Genomic DNA, 14,417 nt, shown 5'->3' on the forward strand with positions numbered 1-14,417 from the left:
CGGCATATTCCTTGTTAAAAAACTGAAACAGCATTTTTACACTATAATATAATACCACACTTCCTTTATTTATATGATAATTTATCACAACAGATTCAAACAAAGTACACAATATTCACTGTTGACCAGCTGTTAGTATTGCCCATACAATAAAATGTTTTTAAATATTTCTAAAGTAACATATTTCAATTAAGTTTTACATAATTATTTTGTTTTACCTGTCGAAATAATTGAATAAAATAGCTAAAATATTGTTTTATAAATTTTGTATTTCTTTTAAAATTATTTTCAGTAATTAGAATTTTTGTTTTTAAAAGTAGTGTTTATTAGGTACAGAAAGAATAATATGATTTTCTGTCTATTTTTTATCTGTTTTGCTTCAATAAAAAACCGATTTTTAAAGTTTTTTATTGGCTGTATTTACATTAATTTTCTCAGAATTAAATTCTTTACAAGTTTTGTTACTAAATCTTTTGCATTTATTGGTAATTTAACAAAGTTATTGTACTACAAACCTAAAAAAAAAGTAGTTTCGACATAAAATTTTGTGTTTTACATTGGATATCTTAAAAACTACTAGAGTTACAGTTCTGGGACTTGTTTTATCCTATTTTCCAGCTCAAATAACAAAAGAACTTTACTCAACTTTACTCGTTAAATTTGGGTTTCAAAAATTGCAGTAGGGCTTCTTTTGATTAGAAAAGCTGAAATCCAGGAGAAATCATTCCTAATCTAACTTGAAAACAAATCTTTTTCAGACCTGTGTTTATATGAATGTTTTCATTATTTTCACTAGTGTAAAGTAACAACATGAAAATTTCTCCGTTTCTCATGGGACATTCTGTAAATTACCGTTTAAATTTATTTACCAATACAAATTTAATTATTACAAAACATTTATAGAGTGTAAAAATTTACATGCTCAGAAAAAAACAGTTTTTTATGTGGTAAAACATTTTAGATTCATAAAAAACAACCTTTTAGAATATTTTAATTTATGTACACGTTTTAATTTATTATTTTTTCTGATGTAAAAATATACTATTCTAATTATTATGGAAAAATTGAAATGATTCAGGAAGAATCAATTTTTTATTCTGTCTTTAATTTTTCCTAGCCTGGAAAAGGAAGGTTTTTCAGAATGTTTTATGAGTATATTTATGTTAGTAAATCCTGTTTGGCTGTATTGATTTTCATAATTAAAAAAAGATTATGTTATATAATATAACAATCATTTGATATGAAATTTTTATTCAAATGTTGAAAATGTAACTTTTATTTACAATTAACATTTTGTTTATTCAGTTTTATTAATTACTAGCTCCCCATCACAGCTTCGTCTGCGCTATATGGTTACTTACATTTCCCGTAGCGGTCAATTCTTTAATTGTATGTTCTTTAGTCAAGTAACTGGAGGAGAAATTCATCTGTTACAGAGAAATAAAAAAAATAATTTCAATGTTACTCCATTTTAACCCATTAAACTTGGGGAATTTCAAAGTGGATTTTCTTAGTATGCACTTACACCATAAGGAGAAAAGTATACAAATTTTCATCAATTTATCTTCAGTAGTTTTTGCTGAGGGTTGATCAATCATGACATGTTATTTTATATATACATATATAGCATCCCCCTGTCTCAGCTTTACCCGAGATTATAATGTAGCCAATCCATATTCTAACAGTATAAAATTGATAGAAATTCTGGGTATATGATATTTTTATGGTGTTTTGATTTTCTGGTAGCACAATGTATTGTCTTTCCGAATTACCAGTTTTGGAAAGTCCAACATACAATTGTCCATGAGAAAAAGAGTCTGATTATAAATTAATACCTATGTGTTTGAATGTCTGGCCTTGCGCTTTATTGATTGTTATAGCAAATGAGTTTTATAGGGAATTGCAGCCTCTTAAATTGAAATGGTAAGTCTTTTGGGATCACTGGGATTCAGGATATAAGAGCAAGCTCTACTGTAGCTGGATGTGTCAAAATAGTAGCCTCAATGATGTGATTTCGCATAGTTTTGATTTGCAACCTTGTGCCGTTACATAACCTTGGAGGGTTAAGGTTTTGTAGTAAAATAATTGGAACTCCCATTTTAAGACTGAGACTATGAGCTGGAAAACTTGCAGGGTTAAGAGAATTCAAAACTTGTGGAGGATAGTGGACTGTATCTTCAGTAGTGATTACAGAACCTACAGATCGATATTCCTTGCTTTGCCGTTCAACGTTTTCTAAAATCATATTAATTTCAAATATAAAAATATTTTGAGAAGTTATGATGGCTCTTTTATAAAGCCACTCATATGGTGTTTGTAAAGACTTACTAATTTCTGGATAAATATTGGAAATGAGATCATCCATTGTATGCACATCAGTACCAATGTTTTCATCGACAGAAATGTAACAATCATTGTGAGGAAAGTCCCATTTCCAATGTTTAGTAGCTGTAAGGAAAAGTTAGGCATCGCCACCCCCAACATGAACTCTCATATTAGTTCTGAAGTTGTTAGTGAGGACAAATTTCCATAAGGGTGATGATTTAAGGCATGCCTGAACAATATTTGCCCTAGTTCCTCTCTGGTTGTCGGGCAATGTTTGCCGAAAGTCTCCAGCAAACACAAAAGTTATACCACCCAGTAATTTACCTCATGTTCTAATATCTCGAAGGGTTAGATTAATGGTTTCAATATGAGCTTGATGACTCATTGTGCATTCATCCCACACTATAGGTTTAGCACCTTGCAAAAGTTGTCCAAGTGGATCATTTTTACAATAAAGCAGATTCTTGCCCACATGCGACATTTAATGGTAATTTAAAAGTGGAATGTGTAGTTCTTCCACCATTTATAAGAGTAGCAGCTGTTCCTGATGATGCTATACTGATTGCAACGGAAAAGTTTTTGGAAAAAATGCACCTGCTCATGCTTCATTGCTTGTTCGTCAGTTTTTAGCCAAAAACAACATGGCTCTGTGTGACTTTTTTCTATTCCCAAAAATAAAGAGAACCTTAAAGGGTTACTGTTTTACAAGCATAGATGAGGTTAAAAGCGAATAGCTGAAACAGCTAAACATTATTCCAAAGATCGAGTTCCAGAAATGTTTCGGGGATTTCCAATTTTGTAATAAAGTGGACAGTTACACAAATGCAATGTGGTGGACACCACATTTTTTTGTGGTGACCATATCAGCATTTTATATTACTTTATATATTAATTTTGTTTCATGTCGCTCAAGTAGTTATGTGGTGTAAGTGAGAATGTGTTGGATCTGTAACAATAGAGACATTGATTTGAATCTGACTTCATACATATATTTAACATTTTTTTTTTTAATTTGAATATACTGATTTAATAATAAATTATTAACCTTTGTAAAAATCTTTTAATTAAAATGAAAAGTACGTAAAATTTTATTTCACTAATAATTTTTGATTTTAAAAAAATTTTTTTTTTATTGTTATTATTGAATTATTTCTTGGTAAAAATTTTTTACAATCAGAGGTTAATAATTACTGATAAATCAATATAGTTAAATTTAAAAAAAAAAGTTGAAAAAAAATATTTATATGAAGTCAGATTCGAACCAATGCACCTTCCCCTGTAAGATCCAAATATTTCATTAATTAAAATTTCATTTGGCTATAATTCTGGAACCAGTGAAAATTATAAGTACCACTTATGATATATCGTCAAAAAGCTCTCAATGAGGGCTTATTACTGCAGTTAAGAAAAAGTCCAAAAATCCAAATTTTTGGGATTTCAGGCTTTTTTGGACACATTTGGTCCAGTCAATTGCAATCAAAAGGGGAGGTGCACAACTAGATGTTACAACAGTCCTAAATCTAAAATTTCAACATTCTACAGCTAATCATTTTTGAGTTATGCAAGATACGTATGTACATTGTAGATAAACTTGTATCTACATGTTTACAGTAACATGTAGGTCTTTGCTGAAGCTACATGTTCTTTCCGTATTCCAAAAATACTGATACTACTGAAGATGATTCCACTGAAACTGAAATAGCTATGTAGTGTTTTTATTTAAAATAAAGTGTCAATTTTGAAAATTTATATAAGTGTTTTTAAGTATTTAGATTTTTACACATCTAACCATCCCATAAAAAAAATATGCAGTTTTTTCCTACATGTCAGGTAACTTAATATACACAATTGTTAGCTGACCTTTACTGAAAAACTGAATACAGTTACACAACTAACCCAATAGTTATGCAAAACTACCAACATTTTCAAGAAAAAAGCCTACTGTATCAAGTTACACCAAAGAAACAAAATACATGAACTAACAAATGCATTCAGGAGTATATAAATTAAAATGCAGTGCTTGCATTGAACACTCCATTGAACTTACTGGATCTAGATTTTCTCATGCCATAAAAAAAAAGAATGATTTCAATATGCTTAAACAATATGAAATTTACAGACAGATTTGATAATAACTACATTTCAAGCCAACACAAAGAGAATATATTATTCAGTTACACTTAAGGCATTTCCTAACGTTTTGAAGATGGGAACCATTAACAACAGTACAATCAAACTCTCCAATGAAGAAAATAGTAATAATTTGCTGTGAAAAGTCTTTAAAAGAAAAATGTTCATTAATTTGTAAGTGGGTTATTTAGTATCTAATGTTAATTTTAAAACACAAGGGCACTGTATTTTATATGTTCAGTATATTAAAATTTTCAGGCAACCAAGGTACCAGATCTAAATTATTTTTCTCTTACTGCAAAGTTGTGTTAGTTTAATTTTTATTTCATGTATTATAAGTATTTAAATAAAAATAATTAACTTATGATTAACCATGTTTTTATGGCCAGTTTTTACAATGTAATATGATGTGTAGCAGTGGAAAATGTGTAACCTTTTAAATCTTTAACATGATAGGTTTGTAATATAAAAATATTTAAATTAAAATATCTAGGCTTTCACGAAGCCTAACTTACAAATCAATCAATTCATCCAAGCAGTAAAATAAAAGGAACATCTTATAAAGCCATTCTATAATTTTTAATAAGATTTTCAAATATTACTGTCATCATTTTATGTTTTTAAATTTGAAAATTATATATGTTAGCGCATAAAAAAAAAAGAAGAAAAAAGCTGTATTATTTCATCAAAGTCTTCCAAGTAATTACATAGTTAAACAAAATTTACTGAATTTAATACTGTTTAAGGAATTGGTAAGTTAAATGTGATTATAACATTTAGTCTGATTGGCATCTAGAATGATTTTGTTAAACATATTTATCAAGATGGAATTTTAAAAAGGTAAGAAATTTTTTCTGTATTTTACTGCTCAGATTCTTTGATTTGAATATTACAGAACACTTCATACACCAGAACTAAAAATACTTTGTAATGTGAAAAAATTGATACCACTGAAATAAAAAAACATTCAGTAAATACTTAATTATAATAAATTGCCAATAATGCTCGATATTAAGAAAAACAAAGCGGCATTTCTACTATTATTAAAGACATACAGCTGGATATAGTTTTCATTTATTTCTGGGAAGTTCTTTAGATTATCTTAGTAAATATAACTTATTGAATAATACAAATCAATATTTTTAATAAGTATTCATTATTTATTTTAGCTATTTAACACAATGAAATAACATATTTTACAAAAAAAAAAACAATTCAATAAAATACTTTAGTACAATTTAGACTGAAATTACAAAATTATCCTTTGAAAAATTACGTGAAAACTATGTTACAAAAGAAATGTAGGTGGAAATGGAATTGTCATTACTTAAAAGTAATAGTAGATCAATAATCAGATTTAGTTGGAGACTATGATACAACTACTGTGAAGCTGTAACTTTCTGTTTAGTTTCAACTTTTCTACCAAGCAGGTCGATTGGTGTATTAACTTCAATGTCTGTATCAGAACTCTCACTATCACTAGACTCACTGTAAGAAATTCCAGGCAAGACACCAATACATCGTAATCCTGTTGCTGGTGCACTTACTGGCACAGTTTCTGATGAGGTATTGGCAGAATCTATCAACAAAAGCAAAACGTTATCATTAATAAATAATACAAAAATTATAAGACAAATAAGCATGTAATTATAGAAAATAATAAGATTTAAGTTTATATACTGCTTCAGCATTCATATCTTTCATACTGATGTATAAATTAAATGGGTTCATAATCACCATAATATCTATTGAGAAGTAACCATGCCCAATTGTAAATGTTACATCAATTTCACCTGTTTTTCCTTCAGTACCAAATATTCTTTTTTATTATATACAGGGCACATTGATTTATTCAGGATCAAATCAACAAGAACATTTTTATTTGAATGATCAAAAAAGGATTTTTCAAAAACCATTTCTTAATAGATTTTTAACTATCTGCAATGGATCTCTACAGTTTACTCTGAAAATATGATTTATTTTTGGGATAATCTTATAAAAGTGATTAGTTTCAATATTTTTATTAGATATCCTGAGTTCTAAAATAATTGTTTACATTCATTTGAAACTCTTCCTTGAGCTGATAGGTTTATGATGAAGTTCACTAATGAATTACCATAAAGAACCTTAATTTAAAAATAACTAACTACTACTGCATTACTATTGTCCAACATAAATGTATGTACTCATATAATATCACCGCTACTGAGCTCTGAAGCAAAAGAAAGTGTCAAGATAGGGAACTACAGTTGAACCGCTATATTATGAAAACCTTGATTTTTACAAATTTTTTTACTGCACTGTGACATTTTAATAAAACTACGTATAAATTTACCTCTATATAACAAAATGGAGATATATGCAGTATGTAGTAACATACCAGTAATTTTTATGAAATTAAAAAAAAAAAATAATGGCATTAAATTTAGTATTTTGGATATCTTTGTGCGTATATCTCTGTGTGTTTAAGGTAGTTCTTTTGATTTCCCACCTAAATTGTACCTATATACAAACACAAAGTATTCTTGACAACAGTCAAGAATGACAGGTTATTTTTACTGAACTGGTAAAGTGAAAAAACCCGAGATTTATAACCCATTAATAATAAAATTCTAACAAAAGATTTAAACATGTATTCTGCAATTACTATCTGCCTATACATTACAGTAGCGGAATTTCCCGAAATCCATTAACTAACAAAGAGCACTAAAATTACTGCATAAATGTTTGTTTATTCATTTATCTAAACAAGACATTTTTATCTACAGTAAGTAGACATAACAAATAGAATTCTTAGAAAACATTTAACACACATTCCTTCTATTGTTCAGTACATACATACAGTTAAACAATTTTCTCAAGAAAATTTATATTTAACAAATTTTTTTCCAGAATTCTTGATTTCGTTAAGTAGAGGTTAAACTGCATATGTTTGATATGATTTTTAGGTGATATGTTGCTGCTTGAATCAAATGTAAACTGAAAATAAAGCTTTATAAAAACTACTGTCACAGTGAATTGTTTACAACCATGCAAAATAATTATTTTAACTAATATTTTAACTTATTCTTATTACAATTATTGATATGATAGTTACTACTTGAATATTACCAAGAGTTATATCCTTATTTGATCTATACTACAGATGTAAAAAAAAGAATGTCAGGGTTTTAAAGCTCTAAAAAGGATTTAGAAGAAACAATGAACAGCATAGATGAAGTCCTACGCAAGAACTATCGCATGAAAATAAACAAGAACAAAACAAAAGTAATGAAATGTAGTAGAAATAACAAAGATGGACCACTGAATGTGAAAATAGGAGGAGAAAAGATTATGGAGGTAGAAGAATTTTGTTATTTGGGAAGTAGAATTACTAAAGATGGATGAAGCAGGAGCGATATAAAATGCCGAATAGCACAAGCTAAACGAGCCTTCAGTAAGAAATATAATTTGTTTACATCAAAAATTAATTTAAATCTCAGGAAAAGATTTTTGAAAGTGTATGTTTGGAGTGTCGCTTTATATGGAAGTGAAACTTGGACAATCGGAGTATCTGAGAAGAAAAGATTAGAAGCTTTTGAAATGTGGTGCTATAGGAGAATGTTAAAAATCAGATGGGTGCATAAAGTGACAAATGAAGAGGTATTGCGGCAAATAGATGAAGAAAGAAGCATTTGGAAAAATATAGTTAAAAGAAGAGACAGACTTATAGGCCACATACTAAGGCATCCTGGAATAGTCGCTTTAATATTGGAAGGACAGGTAGAAGGAAAAAATTGTGTAGGCAGGCCACGTTTGGAATATGTAAAACAAATTGTTAGGGATGTAGGATGTAGAGGGTATACTGAAATGAAATGACTAGCACTAGATAGGGAATCTTGGAGAGCTGCATCAAACCAGTCAAATGACTGAAGACAAAAAAAAAGTTATGAATCACAATAAAATAAAGGAGTAACTTTTATAGTTTTCCCTAAAAGTAGTCAATGTGAGCACCTTTTGTTGCACGGCAAATATCCAACCAATAGGAAAGTTCATCCCTACTTTAACCAGCATGTCTGGATTAATGGAAGCAACAGCTAATTTAATCACATCTCAAACATGTAATTGGTAGACAGTCGAGGCATATGTACAAAATCCTTTACAAAACACCAAAGGAAAAAAATCACATGGAGATCAGGTCTGGTGACCGCGGAGACAATCACAAACAAGCTCTGTCATTGTGTTCTTATCGACCAATCCAGTGTTGGGGAAAAGTTATTCAACCAATACCATACAGAGTTATGATAGTGAGGAGGCACATCATCTTGTTGCCAAATAAAATCCTCTGGTATCTTATAATTGAGAAAAGAGCCATACATGAATCATATCAAAGTAAATAACTTCTGTTATGCTTGCGTCAGCAAAGAAAAAAAACAGTCTGTACACTTATCATTGGGATATTGACAGAAAAAATTTAATTCTGTCTCTTTCCCATTGTAAGAATTGAAAACAATCCACACTGTCATAGATGGATTGCTAATTTGTGGCTGGCCTTTTCAACAGATTTTTTTTGACTACGCAGGAAAGACAACTCCCTGGTACAATCATTATTTTCTTCAGACACCATCCTGTATTCTTCCATTTACACAGACACATTTTTTTGCTTCAAAATGATTATGCAATCAATGAAAGTTATTGTCATTTGGAGGTCACAATTAAACTTTCTATGGAATGCACTTTGAATTGTAATTAAAGATTCACATTTAACAAACTGTAAAACACAAATAGCTTTCTGTTCAGGAGCTGCCATCTTTGCTGGTGGCACTGCCAAGTGGAAAGATAAGGAATCAATCTATGGACATGCACACAACTAAAACTGCCACTTTTGCTCTTTGATTCTAATTTTAAATTAACACTGTACACCTCATCCATGAGATAATTCCAAATTAAAACCCTGATTTTTTTTTTTTGTATACCCAGAATTTAAAAAATTACTAGTATAAAATTTTAATTTAATTTTATATTAAAAAAAAATAATAATTATATAAAGTAAGCCTCTCTAAATTAATTTTTTGAGTTATTTCCTACAAAGTAAATCAAAATATGTTCTACACATTAATTATAGTATGTTTTATGCAAATTAATATAATTTTTGTTTTTAAACTTGACATCTTAAACAAAGAAAGTTTCGGTTTCCGCAAATCTCAAAGTGGGAGTGAAAAATGGGCTCTCAAAAAAAAATCTCCAAAAAATAAAGTAACCTCTGTTTACAACTAACTAAAAAATGAAGTAAGACTGTGACAAAAAATAAATAAATTTTACCAACAACATTTTGATTTTGTATTGGGTGATGTATAAATTGGCCCTACATAAAATGGCTCTAAATAAAATATTTAATGTCATTTATTTATTTCTATATTGAGTGCATTTAAAATGGAGTACTCAAACTTGAAGGTCTCTGACCTAAGGGAGAGGTTTTCTAACCTCGATCTCTCAGATTTTTTTTGGAAGGCTTTGGTTGTGTGACTGCAAGCTGCTGTCAGCTTGCAGCCACCTTGATGTGGTGAGGCTGAGAGAAGATCAGTTACTTCTTTCAAAAGTTGTGGAGGTCTTGTCTCTTGACAACAGAAATCTCTGCAGAGTTGTTTGGGGTCAGACACCGTTTGATTTCAGTGGTTAGGTCAGAGGGGTTCTCTGCCTTTTTGAGGCAAAGAACCTATTTAAGGATTTTTCTTCAGGCAACCATACTATCATTATTGGTGGTGTGAATGCCACTGATAGGTTTTACTCTCCAGTGTTGTGAAAATAGAGAGGCTGGGGCCCATACAAGGGTGTTGTATGGGTGTGGTACATTCTTCGCCAGTTCAACACTTTGGTGTTTGAAATAACCTGAAGGAAAGTGAAGTTACAAAGACACACTGATTTAATGTCAATTGTTCCTTTATGGATCCAGCTGTGGCTCTCATGTGTTAATTATACATGCCATGGGCTACAATTAAATTTGGATGGTAAGGCAGTTTTAAGTGAAGCCCTGCCATAGAAAATGTTGATGGAGTTTTTATAAATGACATGGGGAAAACCTTTTTCTGTTTTGGAAATGATTCCCAATTTTAATTCTTTACATACTCTGATGACAGAATTCCACCTACCCCTAATACAAAAATTAGTATTAATTCAACGATAAAACAGTTACAAGTTTTAGCATTAATGCATACATCGGCAGTTAAACTGATCCTAATCTTTTTAAAATAACAAATGCTGATTCCTTTTCCCCAAAAAATGACCACACTTCAACAACACTAACTTTAAGATTTCCCATATAAATATTCAATGCCTAAGAAATAAGGCCAAAGAGGTTGAAATATCTTTTTCCAATGAATCATCAGAGTTTGCATGTTTTTCAGCACATTGGTTGATCAACACAGAAAACGTTTCTGAGCTCAGTAATTTCAATCTGCCAAAGTTTTTTATAAAAGTTCTCATAAAAATGGGAAGTATCAATTTTTGTTAAAGACTTACCTTTTTAGTAAAGTTGAAAGTTACCTTATATTTGCAGAAGAAATTAAGTTTAATGGTGTACAACTTAATAGTCTAAAGTAAGTATTGATGATATTTATAGATCTCCTTCTGGTTCTTTGAAACCTTTCAACATAAACTATCACAAACTCTTTTAAAAATTCCTAATAAATTCAGTGTCATAGTTTTTTAATGTTATCTTTCCAGACAAGAAGTTTGAGATGAACAAACTAATAATAACTCACTATCAACTACTAAGGTCTTTCAGATCATACTTGTCATACTGCAATAGCATCATTTATTAATGAAAACATGTAACAAGAAAATTATTACTTTTATTATTTCAAGAAGGTGATCAATAAGGAACCATGTGTCAGAAACAAATTGGAAAAGTAATAACAAAATTAGCTATGGTGAAAAATTTAACAATTTTCTATTTCAGTTTCAGAAGGTTTTCTTTCTAGCTTGTGCTTTATTAAATTATTGTTAATAAAAAAAAAAGTTTAAACATAAAAAGAGAATTCAATTTCGATTACTAAAGGAAATGTAAAATCTAGTTCTACATTAAGAAATCTCTGTGAAATGTCTAAATATAATTTGTTTGAAACTTCTAGAATTATTTGAAAAATTACAAAAGAATTTATGCAAAGTTACTTGTACTACTAAAAAAATATCCAATGATAATTTAATATCTAATTCAAACAATAAATCTAAAACCACGCGAGCAGTTATCAAAAGTGGAAGTGGATTTGAAAATAAAACAGATTAGATAACTTCACCACATACAAAATGGTTCAATTTCTATTATCTGTTCCATATTCAGGTAGAATAAGAATTTAATAACTTCTTTTCCAGTACTTCAAACACCATTCATCTTTAACAGTTTTGTTCATGAATCAGTATTTTTATTTCCTTTTGATACCCAAGAAGTTAAAACTTGTATTTTAAATATACAGAATAAATAAATATTCCATGAGTACTGATGATATTCCTGCTAGTATTTTAAAGGAAATCATACATGTTACTGTTATCTTGCTTACAAATTTAATTAAGGAATCTTTCAGCCATGGAGTATTCCCTGGCTGCCTTATTTTCTGAAGTTATTCCCTGCCTAAAGAAAGGGCTGGCACTTAATTTACAAAGGTTTAGGCCAATTTTGTCATTGTCCAAATTTTCTCAAGTATTTGAAAAAATGATAAAAAAATCAATTTTTAACTTTTCTTGAAAAGCAAACCGTATTAAAAAACTTTCAGCAGAGTTTTTGGAAAATTTTCTACTGACAAAGTCATTTCCTAGTTTTGGGAAAGTAATTTAAATTCCAACAGATAAAAAGATTTTAAATTTTCTGTAATCTCAGACAAGCATTTGATTTTGGTCCATATATTTTACTGATGAAAAAACCTAGTAGCTATAAATCGGTAAAGCTGCCTACAATTGATTAAAACTCATAATGACAATAAACAAGCAGCTGAAACTTCATCTTTTGATAAGAATACACAAGGAAAAATCTAGGTCTTCACTTCAAGATGTAGAATGCAAAGTGTTTCAGGAAATTTTTTTTCTTTGATGATTAATTCACCATAAAGGCTTTGAAGCTTGTGGTTGGGAATATGAAATGTAAATTGATAGCATATGAAAAATGCCATGCCTGACTAGGATTTGAACTCATAACCTCTGATGAAAAATCAAAATACCATCAATCCACCAAGGAGATCAACAATGTTCTTGGTTCCTTGCTTTTTTATTGTTTATTAAATACTTTTCCCCCTCTTTTCTCCCTTGGGCCGGACATACAATTAAGTAAAGCTCAGCCCAGGAGAGTGTCCTTAAAACTCTTAACAGGCCTCCCTGCCTTCTGGCATTATGTTCTGACATGACAAGTCAGCCCACCGGTTGGATCTTTTATCGCCTGCTTCTAATCCCCAAAAGGGGTTAACCAGGTCTGACTATGTCTTACCCAGGCTTCCCCAACCGGGACTCGGTCTATACTCATAGCGCCTGCCTCTAACAGCTATGGAGGGGGAACTGGGACCAACTGTGTCGTTCCCGGGCCCCCACCCAGCGGCCGGGACTCGGGTCTTTTAATTTAAACCACCCTAACTCCCCAGGAATCCCCAGCCATTCATTGGAACCGGAACACCACAGCAAGCCGGCCCTCGCGGGTGGGGGCTGTTTGTCCTTCCCATATTCTAAAAAACCCCGAATTCTGCCCTTCATGTCCTTTGCCTGAAGCACCTCATGGGCAAATGCCTCCACCACACTCCAGTTATCAACAGAGCTCAATGTGTGGGCCACAAGGCCTTCCGGTGCTAGTTCAACGATACACTCTCTGGCTCGGTAGCTGATCCACTTCAGACAATAAAACACCATATCCTCAACTGAGTCCTTTGCATAACAATACATACATACCGGTAATTCCAGACAGCCAAAATGATGAAAGTAGGCCTCAAAGCAGCTGTGTTCAGATAGCACTTGCGCAGTATAAAAGATAATCTTGCCATACCACTTATTGCACCATGTCTCTAGGTTTGAGATTACCCTCCTCATCCATGCTGCCTAACCTCCAGTCCACCACCTGTCACACCAAATGCATATCATATTTGCCGACACCTCTGCTCTGTCAGTACCACCATGTCTTTCGATCCACTCTCATATCAACAGATCCCGGGGGGGGGGGGGGGGACAGATGCCACCACACTCGAGATCACACCCAACAAAGCCTTACAGTGAATGCTTTGCAGTTGCTGAAGATTTCTCCATTCTTCCACCGCCAATCCCCAAACCGATGCCACATATAACAGGATGGACATCATAGCCACCATAATCACCTTGTGCTTAGACACCTTCAGAGCAATTTACTTTGTCATCAGCCTTCTCAAAGATAACAGGGTCTTCTTTGCCTTATCACGATTATCTAGGACATGTTTGCTAAACCAACTCACCTAATCAAAGTTGACACCTTGTTATTTGACTGTAGTCCAAGATTGCAAACACTACTTGCTTATCCTTAAGGCAATATGGCCAACCCTCCTCCTACCCATCAGGGTGATAAATTCACTCTTCTTCGGTGCAATGGCGAGTCCATGTCCCTTCATCCAAGTGTCAATCACCACCAGCGTCTCATTGCCTTTCTCTTGCAGCTGTAACTTTGTTTTCCCGCTGACCAGCACAGCCAGATCGTCCACGTTGGCAATAGTTTTCGTATCCTTTGGCAGACAAAGATGAGGGACACCATCGTAAAATATATTCCAATAGAGGGACTCCAGGACTGATCCCTGCAGGACCCCCCCCCCCAATACATCTCAAATCGCAGACACCCGCTTTGCGTTTTGGCAGTTACAAACTTGTCTTGCAAATATTCCTTTATCTGCTGTTGAAGGTACCTCGTACTGATGCCATTCTAAGTCAAAGCCACCATGATTGCATTCAAGTGGACAAATCCGAAAGCATTCCAAACATCTACTATA

The 14,417-nt window shown here is 31.8% G+C and overlaps 1 protein-coding gene across 6 annotated transcripts in view; it reads right to left on the bottom strand.

Annotated features, from left to right (window-relative positions):
- Positions 1-5,421: 5,421 nt before the first annotated feature.
- LOC142328811 (PSME3-interacting protein) overlaps positions 5,422-14,417 on the bottom strand; it is a 51,415-nt gene continuing 42,419 nt past the window's right edge. For all 6 annotated transcript variants that reach the window (XM_075372890.1, XM_075372879.1, XM_075372896.1 and 3 more), the window contains one exon: positions 5,422-6,034. In XM_075372890.1, coding sequence (XP_075229005.1) covers positions 5,835-6,034 — 200 coding nt within the window. In that variant the 3' untranslated portion in view covers positions 5,422-5,834. The remainder of the gene's footprint in view (positions 6,035-14,417) is intronic.

Source organism: Lycorma delicatula, chromosome 1, assembly GCF_047948215.1.
Source record: "Lycorma delicatula isolate Av1 chromosome 1, ASM4794821v1, whole genome shotgun sequence".
NCBI lineage: Eukaryota > Metazoa > Arthropoda > Insecta > Hemiptera > Fulgoridae > Lycorma > Lycorma delicatula.